This window comes from Rhyacophila brunnea, unplaced genomic scaffold (assembly GCF_057557595.1).
Source record: "Rhyacophila brunnea isolate RB1 unplaced genomic scaffold, BYU_Rbru_1.0 scaffold_2, whole genome shotgun sequence".
Classification (NCBI taxonomy): Eukaryota; Metazoa; Arthropoda; class Insecta; order Trichoptera; family Rhyacophilidae; genus Rhyacophila; species Rhyacophila brunnea.
Genome location: NW_028232859.1, coordinates 33,430,017 through 33,452,589, shown reverse-complemented (window position 1 = coordinate 33,452,589; position 22,573 = coordinate 33,430,017). Strand labels below are relative to the sequence as shown.

General features: G+C 34.8%; 1 protein-coding gene across 1 annotated transcript; it reads right to left on the bottom strand.

Moving 5' to 3' along the window:
- Positions 1-117: 117 nt before the first annotated feature.
- Positions 118-22,265, bottom strand: LOC147072220 (G2/mitotic-specific cyclin-B2-like). Its single transcript, XM_085946712.1, has 9 exons — positions 22,203-22,265; positions 21,396-21,659; positions 9,293-9,504; positions 8,374-8,542; positions 6,752-7,102; positions 5,466-5,588; positions 4,129-4,349; positions 2,031-2,700; positions 118-650 (listed from the first exon to the last, which is right to left on the bottom strand). The coding sequence occupies exons 1-8, from the start codon at positions 22,263-22,265 to the stop codon at positions 2,322-2,324; spliced, it is 1,782 nt and encodes a 593-aa protein (XP_085802838.1). The 3' UTR covers positions 118-650; positions 2,031-2,321.
- Positions 22,266-22,573: the final 308 nt, after the last annotated feature.

The window sequence follows — 22,573 nt, the reverse complement described above, 5'->3', positions numbered from 1 at the left end:
TGAATTGTTTGTGTGTACGCGTACAAAGGTCGCAACCCAACAATCTCCTTAACTCATCTTATCACAGTCAAAAGTATACAAGGGGATAACATTGAAATAAGACAATTACACTGAAGTCAGTTCAATTCATTCCTTTATTTGCCATTCAAAATATTTACATTATTACATTACATTATAATATCATATTATCATTAAAATACCCCAAAGTATTGAAATAACTTTATCAGTCAAAATGATGATTGATAATTTTAGAAATACCATATTTTAAGTCACATTAGTAGTCAGAATAAAAAATAGTTCAGAAATTGAATTGCATACAATATTTTAATCATGCTTTGAAATAAGGAATTCTAGTTTTAAAATATAATTATTATACCTGCCGATATCTTTCTATATCATCAGAAAAGATTTAAGCAGTTATCACTCTATATTAATTATGGAATGTTCCAAATGCACTAAATATAATAATATACATTCAATTATTCAAAACACATTACATTTCCTCTTGTCAAGTTATATAATATTAATTTATTAATGTAAATGTGTTTTTGAACGACACAATTAAATGTGAATGTATTCATGGAACAAAATAAATAATAAAATTCCAAATATGAAAAACATCATTTTCTCATTCTTTAAGGGCCCACATGCTCAGCGTAGGTCAAAATAGAGCTTTTATGGTATTTTCAGAGCATAACCCTGGACATTCCTTAAACGTTGTAGATAATATATTTATATAATTTTGAAGCCTTATTATCCTTTATATTTATTTTAATCGTTTTTAAAAAAATATTTTTTTTTCCGTTAGGTACATGTTCAAACATGCGCGTTAACATGATCTTACTCCCTACTTCATTTATCGTTTGTCAATTTATGGCTACGGCCGTATGTTGTAGCTTAGCCACTGGGAAATGTCAATAGAAATGGAGTATTTCAAAAAAATACTACCTTATTCTTAGGCCAATAATTATTATAAAGCAAACATTATTCGTAGAATTATTTTCAAATGTGTTTATCGTGCCCATTATCTACAACATTTAAGCCTTTGGCTGATACGATGTTTTTCAAAATCCGGACGAGAATTGCTACCATTTATTGTCGATAAATGAAAATATTAAATTGTTTTTAGACATGTTACCACTCCAACTGATTCTTTGAAATCAGAATATTATGAAAACAAGTTTCATAATTAATTTATCGTTTTGAATAGATAATGAGGCAATTAGATATCCCGTGCTGCATTTACCGTTAAAATTATTTGAACTTCTCTTTCTCGCTCTATCATACTGACGATCAGGTGTGCGAGCGAAACGAACTACCGAGCTTTGATTTTTAACAGCTATTGGAAACAATCGGTTACTTCAAAATATTATTTTAATTTTAATTTAATATTTTGATTTGTGAAAGGGTCTTCATGGTGTTTGTTTATCGGAATATTTAAAATATTGCAAATGATTTTTATTTCATTATTTTTTTTATAAATAAAATTGTTTTTATATAGTACAAATCCACTTTAATTTAATAAAAAATCTACGGTCCTTCAGGGAGTGACGATCCGTGTATCTGGGAAACACTGCTCTAAAATACTTTTCCCACTGTTTCAAATGTATAAAATAAAATAAAACAATGCCCTTCCACCAAAAATTTTACTGTAAACAAATCAAAAATGAAATACGTTTATAATGTAAACTGAAATTTGTATTTGGAACTTAATGTTTTTATTAAAAGATGCAGATGCGATGAAAAAAAATACAATAGTTGTCATTTTTAAACCTAGTCACAAAACATAATATATCAATCAGGGTATATTACACAAAAATAAAACTAAATAGATAGAATGTTTAGTACCGCTGAGGCTGTAGTATGTTCCCAAATTAATTTAACATTTCAGGCATCAAAAGCAAAACGATGATCGTTGTTAGCATTCCTCGCCATTATCAAAAACAACGATATATCGTTGCGTAGCATTCTAAAGGAATGTCCAGGGTTATTGCTCTGAAAAATTCCATAAAAGCTCCATTTTGACCTACGCTGAGCATGTGGGCCGTTAATGAATATTAAATAAAACACTTAAAATAACAAGTAAAAACACTAAAACAGATACTATCAAACTAAAATTATCAATACAATACAAACACATTAAAAACTTCAATATGTCATAAAAAACAGAAGTTCGTGGGAAATCATCCTCACCAACACAGTTGCGATATGATGATTTCTTGATCATATCTGTGGCCATTTTGTAACCGATTAAAAAGAATTAATCAAAAAAATATTTGAAATACAAAATTATTTTATCACATTTCTTTTTAATCCGAGATTCAAAGAGCCGATTCTGAAATTACTTTGACTTTCTTAAGCTCTGGAATCGAGGAAATCTTTCCGAACTTGGATGTATTATATTTCTTGGTAACTGCTGTATATTTGCAAGTGTCAATTTCTGCTAAAATACCAGCCATTTTTTTAATAATCGGATGAATACAGGCATACGAGTAGCCAGAGTAAAAGCTCAGAGTGGGTGTCCAGCATGCTTCAAGTGTTTTATTCGAAGTCAGTATCGCTATAGAGAAGCACACGCCGGCGGCCGCTAATTCAGATGGCCTGTAATGAGCCATTTGATACTCCACCAAACATAAGTCCACCAAAAACTTGGCCAGTACGTGAATTCTGGTCGATCTCACATTAGCAGCTTTTATGAATCTGTTGAGAAATTTATTATTGTAAATCCGAATGAAGTAAAAATGACAATATCAAATAAAAATACCTACCACACATGTTAACAACAAACCAAAACTGTTACATATTAAGCCGGGTACTTATCGGCGAGCCGTAACTGTGACCGTTGTAGATATAGTAACTAGTGTGGACGCTAAATAATTATTTTGCAAGTTGGCCGCTCGCAGCGTTCCACCGTTTGAAGGTGTTTGCTGCGAATCAAAAGGCGGTTCGCGGTCGCTCGTGGACGTTGAATGCGACACCCGTTCTAACCGCAAACAGTGAAAATACTAAGATAGTGTTGTACCACAACTTAGGAAACTTTTAATTAATGTGCTTATGGTACGTACTCAAATATGAATATGGATGATTTGGGTTGATGTACCTATTTTTTTCAGAAAATAAATATACATTGCCATGACATGTTCTTTCAATCCATTGATGATCGCCTGATAGACTTCTGGTACAATAGTGATGATGGGATTTTTAGATATGCGAAAAAGATACTACAAACTTGTGAAAGAATCCCCAGTAGCCAAATATCGTATCGATAGTACTGTTAAAATATAGCATTTATTGCAAAAATTACAAACATCTTATTGTAATTGTTACAGTAAGTGCAAATACTTTGATACAAACCTACCCTAAGTTTGATAATATTTATCACTTTATCACTTTAGCGGTTGATAAGTATAGAATAGACCCACTGGAATGGTTACAGTTACGACTCGCTAATGAGTACCCGGCTTTATGTAATGCTTATTCTAAATGGCTTCTCTGCAATACACAAATATTTATATACTACATGGCGTGTTCAGCACTCAGTTTTCGGTTAATTAAAATGCAACATGTATGCTTATAATATTATATATAATGATAGTGCATACATCATAGTATTGCATATTACGGTAATGCACTGATTTAATATTATTACATTATTGATTATTAAAAAAAATTAATGCCTCTAATGCTGTATTCTCCAGTAGCGATTTTTATCATTTAACAGTGTTGAATGACGGTTGAATGTCAATTGACATATTATGAGAACCACATTTCAACAAAGTTGATCAACTTGCAAGTTGAATTGAACGAAGTTGAGGTTCTTTCTACTTTTAGTCATTCAACAGTGAATCATCATTCGAGTCTACTGGTGGTTTTCAAATAAATTCATTCTATCCCAACTTCTGTGTAATATGTACACGTTAATGAATTATAACTATTAATATATAGATCGAATTACTATGGTAAACAGTATGTACAGTATTACTTCAATTACTGTAATATAAAAAATAAGCAGTATTGAAGAAATTTATTGGTAAAATCATTCTTCAGATATTAAACGTCCTCTTTATAGAAAAACCAAAGCGAAGCAAGACAAGTAAAATAGGTAGAAAAGAAAAAAGGATAATTTACCTCCTCAAAAAATGTAATTGCAGAGGTCTTCCAAGGCTGTAATCCATAGTGATTAAAATAGACTTTTCACATTCCAAAATGTCTAATTTGGTGTAGGCGTGATCAGAAATATATACAAAGTCCTGTATATCGGGTGCATACATCTCTTCATATTTACTTGCAATAAACATAGCGGTGATTCCAACAAGCTGTATCTGATCTCTTTTAATTGGTTTAGGAGCCTGCATTAATGGGAAAATAATATTAGAGATTGCCACAAATTAAAATACCTATTAAACTGCCACGAGCGAGATTATTCACCAAAGTTTTTATGTACTGTCAGGACATAAGCGAATTTACTCAATAGATCTTGTCGACATCATAGCAAGTTGTTAAATATTTATTTTGACTTTTTCGTATATGACCATCTATCGACTAGTAATTTTACCATGTTTTACCATAATTTTATGTAGTGTTATTAAGTGTTGCATTCGAAATTCGTTATATGCCGCCGCTAGGGGTGTACCAACATCTGTTCGCTTATCGGCAAACATGCGATACGGGAATCGGAATACGGGTAAGTCCCGTGATTTTATTCAATCGAGCAACATTGTTTTTTTGCATATGAATTTGATTTGTGATTATATTCATATCTTTGGATAATAATAGTTAATGTAAGAGCATATAATCTCTTCAGTAATAAGATGTGACTTTTTGATATCACTGGTTATGTATACATATTTTCAAAACAATACTTATTATTTTAATGTGAAAATGTTGACAAAAAAATAGAGAAACGTCTAAATTTGTTAGCTTCAAAATTTTTCTTCATTCTATGTGTATTTCATATTTTTTGTTTGATTTATTTTATTCCAAAAACAGCTGGCCTAGAGGTATCTACCTAGATAGTAAAATTTGGCTGGCAGTGAGTGAATAACATGTGACTAACAATTATTGTAAAAGTATTGTGGAATTTTTTATGAACGTTATTTGTTGACCATTTATTCATACCCTAACCAAACAATTGCAAGAGGAGATAAATCTTCTAGAATCTAGACTGATCATGTCACCAACAAAATGTAAACACAAGCATGGGGAACTTATAGATACTATCAAATGCTTAAACCTGCATATTCTGGCCATATTTTCTGGAATATGTATGATTTACTCTAACAGCAGGGAAACGTAAAGGTCGGCATAGGCAGAAATAGATTCTTTTGGTTACACAAACTCTGTAAGGGGGCCCAGGACAAGTACTGCAATTTGGTCAGCAATATTCGAAAAAGAAAGCACCAGAGAACATAAGATGATGGTGATTATAATTAACTAATATGATGAAAATTAAATGACAATCTTACTTGTAAATATCGGTCGATTATAGCAACAGTCAGATGCAACGTCTCCAGCAATAGTTTAAACTGGTCATGCACTTGCACTAGCCAATCGATCAGCATCGCGCGCATTTTTGGAGTCACATGTGGCTACAAACAATATTTCATTATATATTAGATTAGTAATAATAAATATGTATGACAGAAAAATCTAGAATGCAATCAATAAAACCATATTGAGATAAGACACAGGTTCTAAATAATAATTGTAATTTAAGTACATATAATTTGCATGAAGGACAACCTTTCTTTTTCATGAGAAATGGATTTAAGCCACTTACCGAACCTATTAGGTCAATACTCTGACTCCAAACACAATGAAAAACAATATGTGCATTTGCCAAATCCAGGATTCGAACCTGGAACCTACAACATTATAAAGCTGATATGTCAACCGCTCGGCCATCATGGGTTCTTTTTACGAAGGTCAAATCAAATACTAAAAAATGTTTGGTAGTCAAGTTGAAATAAGTAAGTATATACACCCGATCCTCTTTTTGCATGGTTTCGAAATAACACAGTTTAACATTAGTACCGATTATTATTTATTATTTACACTGATTTTTTTGCTTAAACACGGTTTAAAAAAAACTAAAAAGAATAAAAATACGTATGTACATATTTACAAAAAATTGGGTTGCAATGGACTGCACGCCACTGGAACATACATGTATTGTCACCGGATACCGCCCAGCATACATACATACATACATGACGTCACTAGTCAGTCACTTCGGGTTCGATACGAGACGCGCCGCGTGCTTCGGCGTCAGCGTCATTAAATATTTCCAGCAATGAGTGTTTTTAACCAGTAAAAAACAGCAGTAAACGGGCACGTTTATTGTCAAGTAGCGACACTGAATGAATATATTTCTCTATGCTAAATTTAATTTAAATCGAAAACTATGTATTTTTATGTATAAATAATAAAGAAATTCGATATATTTTTTGAGTTCAAGAATTTCGTATTTTGAGTTGATTTTAAGTAATGGAACCGAACCTATCTACCATTTTTGTATGGGCACCTTATCTTTTTTTACACGGTTTTGTTTTATACGGTAGTCTTTGGTACGTATTCCCCGATCAAAACGAGGATCGGGTGTACATAATATTATAACCATCCAAACTGATTTTTTTATAAAACAAAAAATCTCATTTATTCTTTGACATCTCTCTCAAAAAATCTCTCCTAGTCTAAAATATAAATTTTTTAAATGGACGAGAAAGTAACAAATTAATTTGTATATTCACACCTGATAACCCAAATGAAGAGGACGGATAGGATATTTCAACTCTAATCCTTTCAGGTAGCCATAAATATCTTTTATGTATACTCCCATCAAGATAGGACTGTTTTCCTCTCCCGCGTCAATGTCGTCAACTTTTTCCAAAAGTTCAGTTGAATATGAATCCTTTTTAATAGATATCTTAGACACTACATTTTTTACATCTTTTCCATCTGTCTTAATTAGTTTCTTCGGAACACTTAAAATATTTTGACTTTTCAACAGGCCGTCTATTTTAACAGGCTTAGTAGTCTTTTTCTCATTTTCTTTCAGTACCAAATTTTCTTTGGATAAAGTTTTAGCTGCAACACTAGATATCTAAAAATAACACAAACTGGTATATAGAGGAGTATGAAAAACAAATATGTCATATATAAAGATATAAAAAATGTTCTGACAGCAACCATATGTGGTTTTATACCGTGTGCCATACTAAACTTATGATATCTGTTCATGGAAATAATATTTTCATTAAATATAATACATGTATGTTTCTGACCGTATAAATAAATGATTATAAATAGTTTTTTTTTATATTCTCCATGATTGTGATTCTATATTATTCCATCATATCTATATAAATATTATATATTATATTCAGAAAATATCAAATCCAGCTTTGTTTGTTAGTTAGATATAATAAAACCGGAGGCTGATCGCAAAGTCATTTGTATTCATCAGTTGCCATTTTTTATTCATTTTAATGACATTGAGGACCTTGTATTTCACTGTTCGCCTTTTCTAATTGTTTACTAAGGATGTTTAAACAAAACTATTATATCGTCACCGTTCAGGCAAAAGTCACCAACCCTGAAAATGGCAGTTTTGAGTTGAGTATGTCACCCGAAGCATAAAATTATGTTCTTTAAGATGCAAAACTCACCACAGTACATTAGTTAGTAAAATTTTGCTTAAATCTGAATTATTTGTTTTTCACTAAATGACTTTCGATAAAATCTTAACAAGCAAAAGTCATTATGGGTGAATAGACATTATTGACTATACAAAAAAAAAATTCTTCGTTATAAATATACAAGCAAAAGTCACTATACTATGGATGGTGAATTTTACTGATCCTTCTTTTGGCTAACATTGTTCAGATTATTAACAAGCAAAAGTCACCAAACCATAATTGAGCTACCTTGCCTCCTTCAAAACCTTCCAGATGTTTTAATTAGCATCAAAAAGTAAAATTACCTTAAAGAAATTATTAAGAAGACATGAGAAAATAATTTAATGTAGATAAAACCTTAAAAACATCAAAATCTGATTTTTCCTGCATTTTCAAACTTTAAAATTGCGATATCTCAAAACTATGTTTTTAGGGTTGGTGACTTTTGCCTGAACGGTGACGATATTCTATTTTCTTAAATATGTACTTGACGGTTTTTCTCAATTATCTCAAAATGGCGGAATATTCAAGTTACCGACTTTTAAACTAAAACCCTCAAATGATAAATTTTATAAAATTATCATAAATTTCAACCTAGCAACTAGACAATGAAAAGATATTAAACCATTTTAACACGAATCAGGTGGATACCATTTTCCATAACTTTTTTTAAATGTATTTGTCATAAAATCAATACCTTAGTCTGTTTTAGTTTAGTGGTAATTGCACCAGCCCTTGCCGCATGACTTACAGTACTTTCTTCCCTTCTCAGTGGTTTTTCATTCTCTTGATAGATGGAAGTTCCCGTAAACCCTTGAGGTTTATTGATAAGCCTCGTATCCACTTTCGAAACCACATTTTTGTAGCTAAAAAAGAAACAATAAAAAGTATAGTAACATTAGTCCAAATTTAACACGGATGACTTTGAGGCTTAGGTAAATTTGTATGGGTGCCCCAAACCCTTGTGGTACAGCCGCATGGATTCAGTAGCCGTTGCCTCACTCTAACGATGCTACTAAAGCAATCTATGAACACTTACAGTCTCACACAGCAGGAGGTGCAGGCCATGAATATGGACTGAGGGATGTGATGTTACCTTGTGCTTGTTCTTGCCTTGTGTTCCGATGCTGGAGCACGAAGGGTGAAATAAGTATTCAATGAAACAAATATACCTAATTACATTTAAAATAAAACCTCTGGAGTCTAAAAACTGTCCGTAATTGATGGGTAGCCTTCCATGAAAAATCAATATAATAGTAAACAAAATTAAATGTAGGTAGACTGCTTATATATCTGCCTGCAAAAAACAATTTTTTAAGGGCGTCCGCTACCAAAAGCCCTCCATGTTAATGAAAGTCAAATGTTGTACACCCAAACGAGGATAGCCAGGATGCAAATCATATTATGTGTTTACGAATCTCAGTCATAATGCAACTCAAAACTGCTAATGTCTAATGACTCTAATGAAATATAAGCCTCATGGGGAGGTTTTCGCACTAACTGCAATTCTTTCAGAGGAGTAAAGCATATTTTTTAGCCTTATATTAGTATGCCCTCTTCATACTATTAAAAAAATAAAGTAGACATTTGTCAAAACTATATTTGAAATAACAAACCTGCGGGTTACAGGTCTGGCATTGGCAGGAACCACTGAATCTTTCTCATTAGCCAAAACTTGGGGCTTGCTCTTAACTAACGGCGCTTGTAATCGAATATTACTGCTAATATCTCTCAAAATAAGCCGCTTGGTCGTATTGGTTTCAACACCGATTCCTTTGAGAGTTTGTTTGGCTTTAGTCACAAATGCATTGTCTTGTCCGTTGATCGCCTATAGAAAAAATGAGTTAGTCACATATATAACGGAAAAGAATTAGTGCCCGTTATGAAATTTAACATGCAACAATACTAGATAGGTATATAGGCATTTCATTTTGAGACATACCTGATGGTTGAGTCTGCTTTTATGTTCCATCGTTTTGCAAATTACTGCGTATCTGTGTATCTTTATCTCCCGTGGGAATGGTTATGTTAATGGAAAATTAATCAGTAAATTATTAATCCAGCGGGTGAGGTGTAGACCCCCTGTTTCATCAATATGTCAAAATCAAAAACTTATTCAATAATATATGTAAACCAAACCCCAACGACGTTTTTCAAATCACATCTGTTCTGGATAACCGTTAGCGAGATTTTTATTTACTTCTCGCTCATTGGCTTCTGCTTCTATGTTAATGTTACCAGAATATATTTTTTTATTCCCAATTTTTATTATGATTATGGTATTATATAGAACCAAATAGAACTGTATAAACACCACATTTAAAAATTAGGTAGGTAGGTTTTCAAAATTCAGTAAAAGTAATATTATATTAATAAATTAAATGTATAGATTGTGAAATCTTTATGCCGGCGCTCCATTGGCACGCAAGTCAGACGATTTACAGTCTTCGGACTTTTTTTTCGCGTGGAGCACCCCAGGTCTGCGGACTTTTTAATCCGCAGACCAGGCTCGTTGGATTTCAAACATGTTTGATATTTTACTCTCCGAGTTGCCAGACTTCGTCCGTCGATCGCAATGCAAATTCTATTTCAAATTAATACGCAATCATTCGGACCGCAAAAAAATCTGTAATTGTTTTAAACATTTTCATTGATTTATTTGTTAATTTACACATTATAAAATGAGAGATTTACCAATTATTTTTTTATTTGTATTTATGAAATTCATAAAAGAAAACGTAAATCTTGTGTTGTTTTCACTGCTATATTATTTTACGCAAGTCTACATATAAATAACACAAAATTATAGGGTTATCAGAAGACATTACGATAATCGCAATTTTTGACTTTTGACAGCTCGACTTTTTTATTCGTTCATTGATCAGTAGCAGGGCATAGACAAATCGGACGATTTATTGTCCTCGGACTTTTGGCTCGCCAATGGAGCGCTGGCATTAACGTGAGACCTGGGCGCTCGTGTTGTATCTTGTCTATGGTTTTTGATTTCAAAGTAGCACGGAAAAGAAATTATTTCTGAGTTCCCTGATTGTAAGTACTGAAAAACGAGAGGAGGGGGTGTAGTTCCCCAAGCCGCCGCCTAAAAGATTTCGCACTGTACTTAAATTAATATTATTCACAACAATAATAATATCGTGGTGACCCAAAGAGATTAGACTATGTGCATTGTCTTTGTAGTGACCAATATAAATAACACAAAATTATTTCGAAACAGTGCAAAAAAAGCCCTGCAAAAAGAGGATCGGGTGTACTTCAAAAAACCTACAGTGAAGTCACGTTCAACATCGTCTACACCAGCGATTTCCAAACTGAGAGGCGCGGAGGGATGCAAAGGGAGGCCACAGGTTTGCAATTTGCAAATCCATCTATATTATATAAAAGAAAGTCGGGTTAGTTACACCATTTATAACTCGAGAACGGCTGGACCGTTTTTTACGATCTTTGCATTGTTGGATTTATCTCAGCCTCGAATAGCAGAATAACTATTAAAACATCGGAAAAATTCACGGGAAAAAAAATATGAAGAAAATTAATTTTCTCATACATTTTGACATTTTGAAAAATGAACGCGCAATCGAAAATAAAAGAAAATCACAAAAAAATTAAATCCATATACAACGATACATGAAAGAAAGAATAAACAAGAAACAAACAAACAAATGAAAGGCGTTGTGTGCATTATCTATCCCATATCTATCCTTTGACAGTTGATTCAGTTCAGCCTCAGATAATCCCGAAAGACTTTGTTGTATACTCCGGCGAATTTTGGAGGAAGTTGTCCTGCCTGAATCTTTTTTACTTCGACGACAGCGTCCAAAAATAAAGCCAAGGATAAAATTACATGATCTCATTGCTGGTTTTGCTCATTATTTACCTACCAATTTCAAAAACCATCATTCGAACTTCATTTGACAATCGATCTACGCAGTGCTCGAAATGGAAAATTTCACGAACAGGAACGCTCGACAATTTTCCAAAAATGTGTGATATTAGATATAATAATATCTGTAACATAAAAATATCTTTTAGTTTTACATGATGTACTTTTTTCATCATCATCTTCTCCCAATACGCTATCGGCTATAACAATTAGTGGTAACATACAAATATAGTCATTTTAGTTTACGAAATCGTTTTCTAAAAAATACATTAATAATTATACAAATATAAATAACTAAACGTATATGAATCTAATTGGAGTGGGAAACATTATTAAAATACATGAAATAATAGACACACTAATCACAATTTCCCATTGGTTTCTTTAGCAGTTTGAATAAAAATATGCAACTAAGAGTGGATAGAAATATGAGTGAAGATACTTCGGCTTAAACAAAATACATGCCGCTTTTTTCAAAGCTCTGATTTTTCGTAAATTCGAAATATTTTGATTAAGGTAAACTATTTTTTAATCAAATTAAAATCCATCGTATACGAAAAAGCAAGGGCATGGTATTTAATAAATTAATTAAAAAAATATCTAATACACAAGTTTTACAAATGTAGCATTCTTTATTAAATATGAATCATTTTAAACAACCTCAGAAGTGTAGGTACATATTATTAGAAAAAAAATATTTACATCATGTGGACATGTAGGATAATTTATTCTAATAGGTTTCCAATGTTATAGAAATTGTTATATACAGGGAAATTTTTCATATATTTATCCCGTTGGATTCTGATTGATTTATTTAAATATTTTTATTTCGTATTGTACCTTAAACAATACAAAAAAATTTAACATGCATACGATGTTCACGAATATTTATCTATATTAATTATGGAATTATTTGATTTCAGTTATTAAATGTATTATTTTGTTAGTTTAACCATCAAAAACACAGTTCATTCAACCCGAAAAATATCCATATAAAATTAAAACAATAAAAATATATGAGGAAATGATATTTTTTTTTGTCACTCAATGTAAAATATTATAATACATTAGGATAAATAATTATTATCTGGCGATTCCGTAACGTTGAGTAGGTAGGTAAAACAGCAAATACGTATGTTCTGGTCACAAGGAAAAGCATGACTGTATTTACTATTTAATATGAAATATTTTACCCCCTTATAAATTATTAAACAACAATTTAAGCTATTAAGTACCTACAAAGAGTTTTTAAACGATGTCAGAGCACATGTTTTTCGGAAATTTAAACATTTAGCAAAGCAGCTCCAATAGTTAGGTTTTTTCATGTATGCAATAATAATTATTTAGAACCCAACCCATCAACCTCGGTCGATCCAGTGCTGGATGAAGGCCTCCCTTATTTTATTCCATCTCTCTCGGTACCTACTTAGTTTTTCACTGCAAAGTATTTCCGCTGAACTTCATTAATTCATCAATAATGTAAGAAATATAAAAAATAAATTAGTGTAGAGCAGCAAAGCATGGGGGTTAGGTAATGGGAAACCAAAAAAACACAACTTAAAATGATTAAATTTGGAAAAATAAGGAGTCTAATTTTGTTGCTTTCTCTGATGAAAACGCTTATCATTGGCTGCATACAACTTAACCCAATGTTTACGGGCCGCACAAAATTGTGTTTTTGCTAATTACTTTTCAAATGCAAATTAACACGTTAATTACAAAATTAATCAAAAGGGCCCGTAAGCATTGGGTTAAATATTGATAAACGACCAATGAACGACCCCGATTGCATTATGAAATACAAAAACTATGAACGCGTCAAACCCATGTAAATTTCGCTAACATAATAATATGATAAATGGACAATTCGGTCAATTATGGTTGTCTCGATACAAAATTTAAAGTTTCATTACAAAAAACAATTGGCTACCATAAACGTGCTCAAGAATTTCAGCCCTCGGTAGGACAGATATAGTATACCTACCTATCTCGGTAGATACTTAGGTAGGGCACGTAGTTTTATTCACACTATTTTTACTATGTTATTTTTGTGCAATATTTAACAAATTAATTAAGTCATTTATAGAGTAAAGATAATACATGTATTTAATGTGTTTCATTTAAAAATTTTAAAGTTCCAGTGTGCATTATAACTATTACGTTATTAACTCACTATATTTAGGCATGCACCTGAACCTTAACTGTATTAAAATAATATGTATGAACTTGCAAAAAAATAAATGTCTCGTTTTATAAATTAATACTACAGTAAATCTACATTCCAATGTAAAATAGCTTCCAACATTTCCTTACAATCATAAAAACATTTTTTTTTTTTCAAAATAATTATTGTCCCATAACGTGCGACAATGCAATAAATCTTACCCAGTGCATTTCTTTGTATACAATTTTATTGTTCTATCACCATTGACGCAAAAGGGTCTGTCTATTAGTGCATTCAATGCCAAATTCGTTGAAAACAGTATTGTCTTGAAAAAGGTTAGTTCTCAAATACGTTGTCTTACATTTACTCTATCACTATTTCAAAAAAACTTAAGTACATTATGTACGGGTCATAGAAAATTCAGTGGTTCTAAACCAGCAAAATTATTTTTTAATAAAAAAAATATTTATGTTTTTGTACCTTTGTACCTATCAATTCATTTTCGTAAATTTTAAATCTAACCCGGAACGTAATAATATTAAGTACGACGCTTGAGGATTTTACTAGACGACTCGCTGTCCGTCGGATATTTTACGAACCGGTACGCCATTTTCGAGGTTTTAACGAACAGGAACGCCATCCTTGGAAATCCCACGAACAGGAACGGCGCTCCGAGGCGTTCCGCTCCATTCCGAGCGCTGGATCTACGTGAATAATCGAGCCGATTACCAGCTAGGTGCGCAAATAGCTATTTCGATCGTGATTTTCAAACGGTAAGTTGCCTTCGAAGATGTTCACTTTGTGAGGTTATCAAATTTGTGTGTGCATCGATAACTGCTTCATTATGTAATTTTGAATTATGTGATTAATTTTCCAGTGTTTATCATTTGATGATATGTCAAAATGCTGACAACTATGGTTATAAACATATATTATAAACATGGTTATCCACTGTATCGGCGTCGACCACCCAATGATAACGGTAGAACTATCACAACGAAAATGAAGTGAAACGATATCGTGGTCGACAACACTTGGATTGTTCCGTATTCGCCACTTTTTTCCAAACCATTTAAGGCGCATTGCAACGTGGAGTTTTGCAATTCAGTGAAGTCCATCAAATACATCTGCAAATATGTCACCAAAGACAGCGATATTGTAGTTTTTGGCGTTCAAACTCCCAATACCAACGATGAAATCACGCACTATCAAGTTGGTCGATATGTGAGCTGCAATGAAGCAATTTGGCGTATTGTCTCATTCCCCATTCATGAACGTCATCCCACTCCTGTACATTTGGCGGTGCATCTGGAGAATGGTCAACAAGTTTATTTCAACGCATCGAATGTTGCTCAACGTGCTGAAATATCTCCAGCGCCAACATTGACCAGTTTCTTTTCGATTTGCCAAAGCGATCCGTTTGCACGAACGTTGTTCTACTCTAAGATGCCACGTTATTACACTTGGAACGCTTCATCGAAGAAATTTCAACGTCGGAAGCAAGGCGATGCGGTTCCTGATCATCCGGATGTGCATTCTACTGATGCTCTTGGTCGCATTTAAACAGTTCATCCGAAGAATGGCGAATGATTCTACTTGCGGTTGTTGCTGGTAAATGTTCGTGGGCCGTGTCAATGGTGTAGTGTGCCCAACATTTTGTGCTGCATGTCAAAAGCTCAATTTGCTTGAAAATGATACTCATTGGGACATGACAATCATATCGCTAAAGCATTTGTTTCTGCATCTCCAAGTCAGATACGCACATTATTTGCTATCATTATTTCGACATGCTTCCCATCAAATCCACCTGAGCTGTGGAACAAGTACAAGGATGACATGTCAGAAGACATTTTACATCGAATTCGTGTCAGTTCAGAGAATCCCGATCTCGAAGTGAATGAGGAAATACATAACCAGGCTTTGCTTTTGATCGAAGACATGTGTTATCTCATGTGCGGCAGTTTGTTAGTCAAGTTAGGAATGCCAACGCCTGATCGTGGAATGAATGACGCTTTCAATCGAGAATTGGAACGTGAACATGAATATGATTGAGATGCATTGAACCAATCAGTTCGAACGAATGTACCACTGTTAAACCCCCAACAGAAGGAAGTGTACGATACGTTAATGAAGGCAATTGATGATGAAAATGGTGGCTTATTTTTCCTCGATGCGCCCGGTAGAACTGGGAAGACATTCCTCATGTTCATGATTTCGCCACTGTTCGTGCGAGATCTGAAATTAATGTAGCAGTTGCTTCTTCCGGGATAGCGGCCACGTTGCTAGGAGGATGCTGAACGGCTCATTCAGCGTTGAAATTGCCGATAAACCTTCAAACGACTCAAAAACCGACATGCAACATTGCGAAACAATCAGCAATGGCCAAAGGTTTGGAAGCAAGTAAACTCATCACCTGGTATGCCACCTACCATCACAATGGCGCACAAACGCGCATTGGAAGCACTCAATCGAACTATGAAAGATCTGCGATCAAGATGTTTTGGAGGCGCAATGATTCTACTATCTGGTGATTTCCACCAAACACTACCAGTCATTCCAAGATCGACCGCTGCCGATGAAATAAACCACTGCCTCAAATCATCGACTCTGTGGCGCTATGTGAAGAAACTTCAGCTGTCGACAAACATGCGTTGCATTGCTAAACGATCCATCTGCCGAAGATTTCTCCAAGCAATTGCTGACTATCGGTAACGGCCGTGTTCCTGTCGACGAATCGAATGGATAGATTTTGTTTCCGCTGAATTTTTGCAATTTCGTCTCAACGAAGGACGACCTCATCAACAAAGTGTTCCCGTTGTGGCCTAAATCTAGAAAATGAATGTTTCTCTCACGGTCAACTGTACGTAGCATGATCACGTGCCGGCAAACCATCCACTTTGTTCGTTCTCGCACTTGACAACAAAACGAAAAATGTCGTATAGCACAAGTTACTTCAATGAAGGGAATCGACCCGAGTGCAACCCATCCACCAAATAGTTTAACAGAAAGTAGTGCAACAATGCTACGCGAATCATATCTATTCACTTCAATAAAGCAAATGCCTTGCTGCCACGTGAATTACATTAATTTCAATGTAATTAAAATACTTTTCATTTTGATTTGATTTTTGCACATTTATTGAACTTAATTAATTTTGAGTATTCATAAAAACTGAATTAAATTCAGCTAATAAGTTATTTCTTGATTCAGAGGCGGTACGAAGTTCGCCGGGTCAGTTAGTAGTTTATAAAACGGTCGCTAGTTATAAATAACATAAAAAAACAGTCCTATAAAAGGTTGTTTGCAAACCTGTGTGAAAATATGGAGATTAAATTTATAATACCTCACTTCAATACTATTGTGAAGTGCGCTGGCTATCTCTTGAAAAAATTAAATAAAAGGGTCAAATCATAATGTTGAAATTTTAGGCAAATTTGTTTAGGAATGATAATTTTGTTGTTACACTTGTCTATTTGATTGAAATTAAAAAAAATGAGTGAATAAATCAATGCAAGGACCACTAATGCATTCACTGATTTAAAAAGACAGAGTGAAGGCATTTATAAAAAATTGGAGCTTAAATAAGTTCGCCATGCGCCAGATATATTGAAGCAAACAAAAGTCTATTTACTGAGTTCTTGGTTAGTTTGCTAATGCACTTTTCATAATATTTCATTATTAGTAAAAAAATATTCTTTGTTTCAGGTGTTTTAAAAATATTTTAAATATGTGGTGTGCGTTGCAATTTGACGTGATACCTATATGATGATTGATATACTTAAATGATAGATATACATACTTGATATAGTTAAATATATTATGTAGAAAACCTTGTTTATTTTATTTTTTTCATATTATTTGTATTAGTACATTGTTGACTATTTAAAAAGGTGTCTGTATTATTTAATGAAATAAACTGGGGGAGGCGCCAAGATTGGATTTTTTAAAAGGGGGGCGTAGTAACATAAAGTTTGGAAACCACCGGTCTACACTTATAAGTGGACGATGGATACCTACCAATTCTATTCAATCGCAAATTTATTGACTGCAACGCAGTATAGATATAAGATTTTCATTTGGAATACCATTTGTAATTACAATATAGTAACTAAAGTTTAGCTTCGGATTCAGTTTTTATGTGCATTGCGCTACAGCGATCGAAATTGAAAATTCTACGAACCGGAGCGCCGCTCGATTATTTTATGATAATATTAACTTGGTTATCTATTAAATCTTATATTAATGAAGTTATCTAATTGTATACCTACACTTATATTTAAAAAGTGTGTTAGATTTTTTTTTATTATGACATTATCTCGCTCAGAGGGTCAATTTAATATTTTCACGAGACGGAGCGATAATTTTGAGGATTTTATGACCCGGAACGGCGCTCCGGTGCGTTCCGGTCCATTTCGAGCCCTGATTGCGCATATTATTATGTAGGTATAAAAATTGAATGTAAAATTCCGAGGCAACAAAGCTAACAAATTCGAACTAAACATTACTAATCCAGCCAAGCATCATCAGGCACATCATTATCATCAGTGGCGCACTCAGGGCGGGGCCAAGGGGCCCTGGCACCCCCCAAACATGAAAATTATCAGAATGATTTTAAACATTAAAATTGAAATCCAATAAATAAACTATACCTTTGGGCTTAGAAAAATAAAAATACGACAAAAAAATGATTTGTAATTCTCCAGCACCCTTTTTAGAAAATTTTCTTAGATTTTAATTTTTAACACAAAAATTTCTAAACACTAATGTCAGGTTTTTTTAGAAACCCAATCCCAATAGAACTGTCAAAAAATTCTCGGTGTCCACCCGAATTCCGGAGTGGTGTAGGTCATGGCTGGGGAGGGCTGAAAGGGCTCTAGCCTGGGGTCCCGGGCGCTGTGAGGTGCCCGGCGTGTCGGGTTGACCAGATAGGTGAAATAAGCACACATCATAAATTAGCTTTAATAGTAAAAAAAGTCGCCTGGCGCTATTATACTTCATGGCCATGAACATTTTTAATTATATAATTGTGCAATGTATTTTTTGATTATTATGTGTCGATACTCGACAGCTCCATTATTAATGTAGATGTATTTAAAATCGCCAATAATTCACTGTACAAGTACCCTTAATTTGAACTAAAACACAATTTGAAAAACGTTAATGTAGTGTTTCACAATGCCTTTAATATTAGCGGTAGGTAGGGGGCCCGCCAAATATCCTAGCCTGAGGGCCTGTTTCAGGATGTGGGGACCATGGTGTAAATCAGGGGTTCCCAACCTTTTTGTACTCTAGAGCACATTCTAAAATATCGGTAGGGTGGCGGGCACCACCTATTTTTAATCGACAAACTCCTTCCATAACTTCTCATTTTCCCATAATTTATTTTCTTATATTCATAATTTATTAATAAATAATAAACAAAAATGTTTACATACAGAGAAATGTATTTACGAAACGTAAACAAAGTAAACAAAAAAATACAAAGAAAACATTTTATAAAAAAATAGAATATCAATATGTCAATGTGATCTTTGGCATTGTATATCATTGGCCAGTGTCTCATAATTAGGAGAGTATGATGATAATCCTGTTAGCAAACGATCATAAAGATGCTCATCGGTGAGTCGAGATCTATATCTTGATTTTACTAAGTTCATGTTTGAAAACAATGATTCGCATAAATATGTCGAACCGAAAAATGATTCAATTTTATTCACATCAAAAGTGGCATGAATTGTCTGAAAGTGTCGTTCAACATTATGTTTTTTCGGCACTGCAATAATACTACCACACAACAAACAGACGCATTTATTTTTCACATTAAAGAAACAATATGATTCCTCCCAGTCAGTGTTAAAATTATAGGTTCGTTGTCTTTTACTCGGTACACTCATTTTAGAACTATATAGAAGGAATATCAAAACTCCTAATTCGTGTTTCGTCAGACGAAGTTGTCTCATAGCTAACTGTCGCGACCCGAACGGGGCAGCAATCGCAATCACAATGACAACAACGCGGTTCCAGGCGGGGAATGCTATTTGCACATCACTCCTTGTACACGCCGAAAACCCGAACTGAGCCGATGATCGCCGAAGCAATCGGGACGGTACGAGCACGTGACTGCTGTCACGTGCTTCGGCGTTCATCGGCTCAGTTCGTGGCGTTCGTTCACTTCGGGTTTTCTGCGTGTGTCAGGCTAGCGTGAAAATTCTGTCTCTGTCGAATAGTGGCGGGCACATGCGAATCGTTCCGCGGGCGCCATGGTGCCCGCGGGCACGGGGTTGGGAACCCCTGGTGTAGATACACCGAGTGCAATAGATAAAGGGCTGATAAACGAGAAATTAGGCTGTCAAGAAGATAAAGAGCCTATGGGACTAATTTACATTTTCTTCCTTGGGCCCCCCCCCCCCCCAATATTAAATCCTGGGTGCGCCACTGATTATCATAGGTTTATTATGTAAAAAATTGATTTTGTCAAAATAAAATAAATCATGTAAGAATAACATAGGTACCTACATAAGTTATTTTCCTTTTTGAACATTTTTTTATAGAGGGGGTCGTGGGTCGATCAAAAAAGTTTCTATCTTCTACCTAGGTCAAAGAGATGCAACCGTGCAATGTCTTTGATCTAGGTCAGTGATAGCAAACCTATGGCACGAGTGGCACGCGAGATGATTTTGCATGGCACGCGAATGTTTCATTTTGAAGAGAAAATATTTATTACCTATTACTATATAATATATTTTAAAATAATGACGACATATTATGCATGTGTATTTTCTTTGGTTTTTCATATTATGTTTACCAATCGATGCGCAAACGAAAACGACGAAATTCATGCATAAATGAAAAATCGAATTGTATAAAAAATAGCAGGCAAATCTTTTTCAAGACGATCATTACGTTTAATGTAAATATACAATTGAATAGGTCGGTCCTTCTTCTTCTTCTTCGATGGCGCTACAGCCCAAGTCGATCCCTGGCCTCCTATACGGCCGTCCTCCAGCCGGAACGGTCCTCCGCACGTCTTTTCCAGTTCTTCTAGCAGCTAGTTGGCATCTTTTCTAATGTTGTCATCCCATCGTGTGCGTGGCTTTCCCACTGGCCTTTTCCCTCCTGGGTTTCCTTCAAGGATCTTCTTCGGTATCCGTGACTCAGGCATGCGCTGGACATGGCCTGCCCAGTTTAGCCTCTGGAGTTTTATGAACGTGGAGAGTTTTCAATCTTGGTATAAGCGGTATAGTTCCGTGTTGTACCTAATTCTCCACTCCCCACCATCATTCATGGGTCCGTAAATCCGCCTCAGGATCTTTCTCTCAAAGCAGTCCACCATTTCAGCTGCTTTCATATTTAGTGTCCATGACTTGCACCCGTATCCAACGATTGTGCGTATGACGGTTTTATAGAGCCGGGTCTTAGTTTTTCTGTGGACATTTCTGGGCTTGAATATGGGCAGCAATGAGAAGTACGATTTATTTGCAGCGGTTATTCCGGCTTTTATTTCTTCCAGTTCCTCATTCTCTTTTGTAATATTGGAACCCAATTATGTGAACCGGTTGACAACCTCAAATTGATGTTTTCCAAAACTGGAACTTTGGCCCAGCCCACTCTGATTTTGTCGGCTTTGTACCATGACTTTAGTTTTGTTTTCATTTACTCTTAAGCCAATCTCTAGTGCGGCCCTTTGGAGGTGGTCAAATTCTTTCTTCACAATCTGTATGGATCTGCCCATCATGTCGAGGTCGTCTGCGTAGCCAACCAGTTGGCTCGGTCTGCTTAATATAGTGCCACTCCTGTTCACTTGAGACTTTCTGATAGCGGATTCGAGGGTTAAGTTGAACAGCATGAGAGCCAATCTGTCTCCTTGCTTTAGACCCCGAGATACTTCAAAGCCCTCCGTCAGTTGGCCATTCACCTTCACCTGGGAGTGTGTATTCCGCAGTGTGATTCTAACAAGCCTGACTAGTTTCGGTGGGATTTCAAAGTCCAGAAGGACAGTGTATAGTTTTTCTCGGTCGATGCTGTCATAAATGCCTGCTTAAAATCAACAAAGAGCTGATAAATTTCCACATCAAATTCCCAGAATTTTTCCAGTATTTGGCAAACTGTGAAGAGTTGATCCATTGTAGACCTTCCTGCCCTGAAGTCAGCTTGGTATTCACTTACTATGTTTTCCGCGTAACCTTCCAGTTTTGTCTTCAGGATCATTGTGAATACCTTATAACAGAGGTTCCCAACCCCGTGCTCGCGGGCACCATGGCGCCCGCGGAACGATTCGTATGTGCCCGCCACTATCCGACAGAGACAGAATTTTCACGCTAGCCTGACACACGCAGAAAACCCGAAGTGAACGATCGCCACGAACTGAGCCGATGAACGCCGAAGCACGTGACAGTAGTCACGTGCACGTACCGTCGCGATTGCTTCGGCGATCATCGGCTCAGTTCGGGTTTTCGGCGTGTACAATGAGTGATGTGCAAATAGCATTCCTCGCCTGGAACCGCGTTGATGTCACCAGCGTTGCCATGTCTACTGAAATTTCAGTAGATCTACTGATATTTTTGGCAATATACTGAATCTACTGATATTTTCTGAAATCTACTGATATTTCTTCATTTCACAAAATTCCCACCAGCCGGGAAAAAAACTAGACATTTATGAAAACTTGTGAATCTGCGGCCCGCGGCGAATTTTTTCTCCTAAAAAAACGAGCCGACCATGAAAAATAGGGAACCTGCGGCCCGCGGCGAAATATTTTTCCTAAAAAAAACAAGCTGACTATGAAAAATTGGGAACCTGCGGCCCGCGGCGAAATTTTTTTCCTAAAACAGAAAT

Coding starts and splice junctions, on each gene's coding strand:
- LOC147072220 (XM_085946712.1), bottom strand. CDS start 22,265: ATGGCAACGCTGGTGACATCAACGCGGTTCCAGGCGAGGAATGCTATT. Junction 9,505..21,395: donor CACTAGAGATTGGCTTAAGA/GTAAATGAAAAC, acceptor TTTTTTCTATAG/GCGATCAACGGACAAGACAA. Junction 5,589..6,751: donor CTCTTCATTTGGGTTATCAG/GTGTGAATATAC, acceptor TATTGTTTGTAG/CCACATGTGACTCCAAAAAT.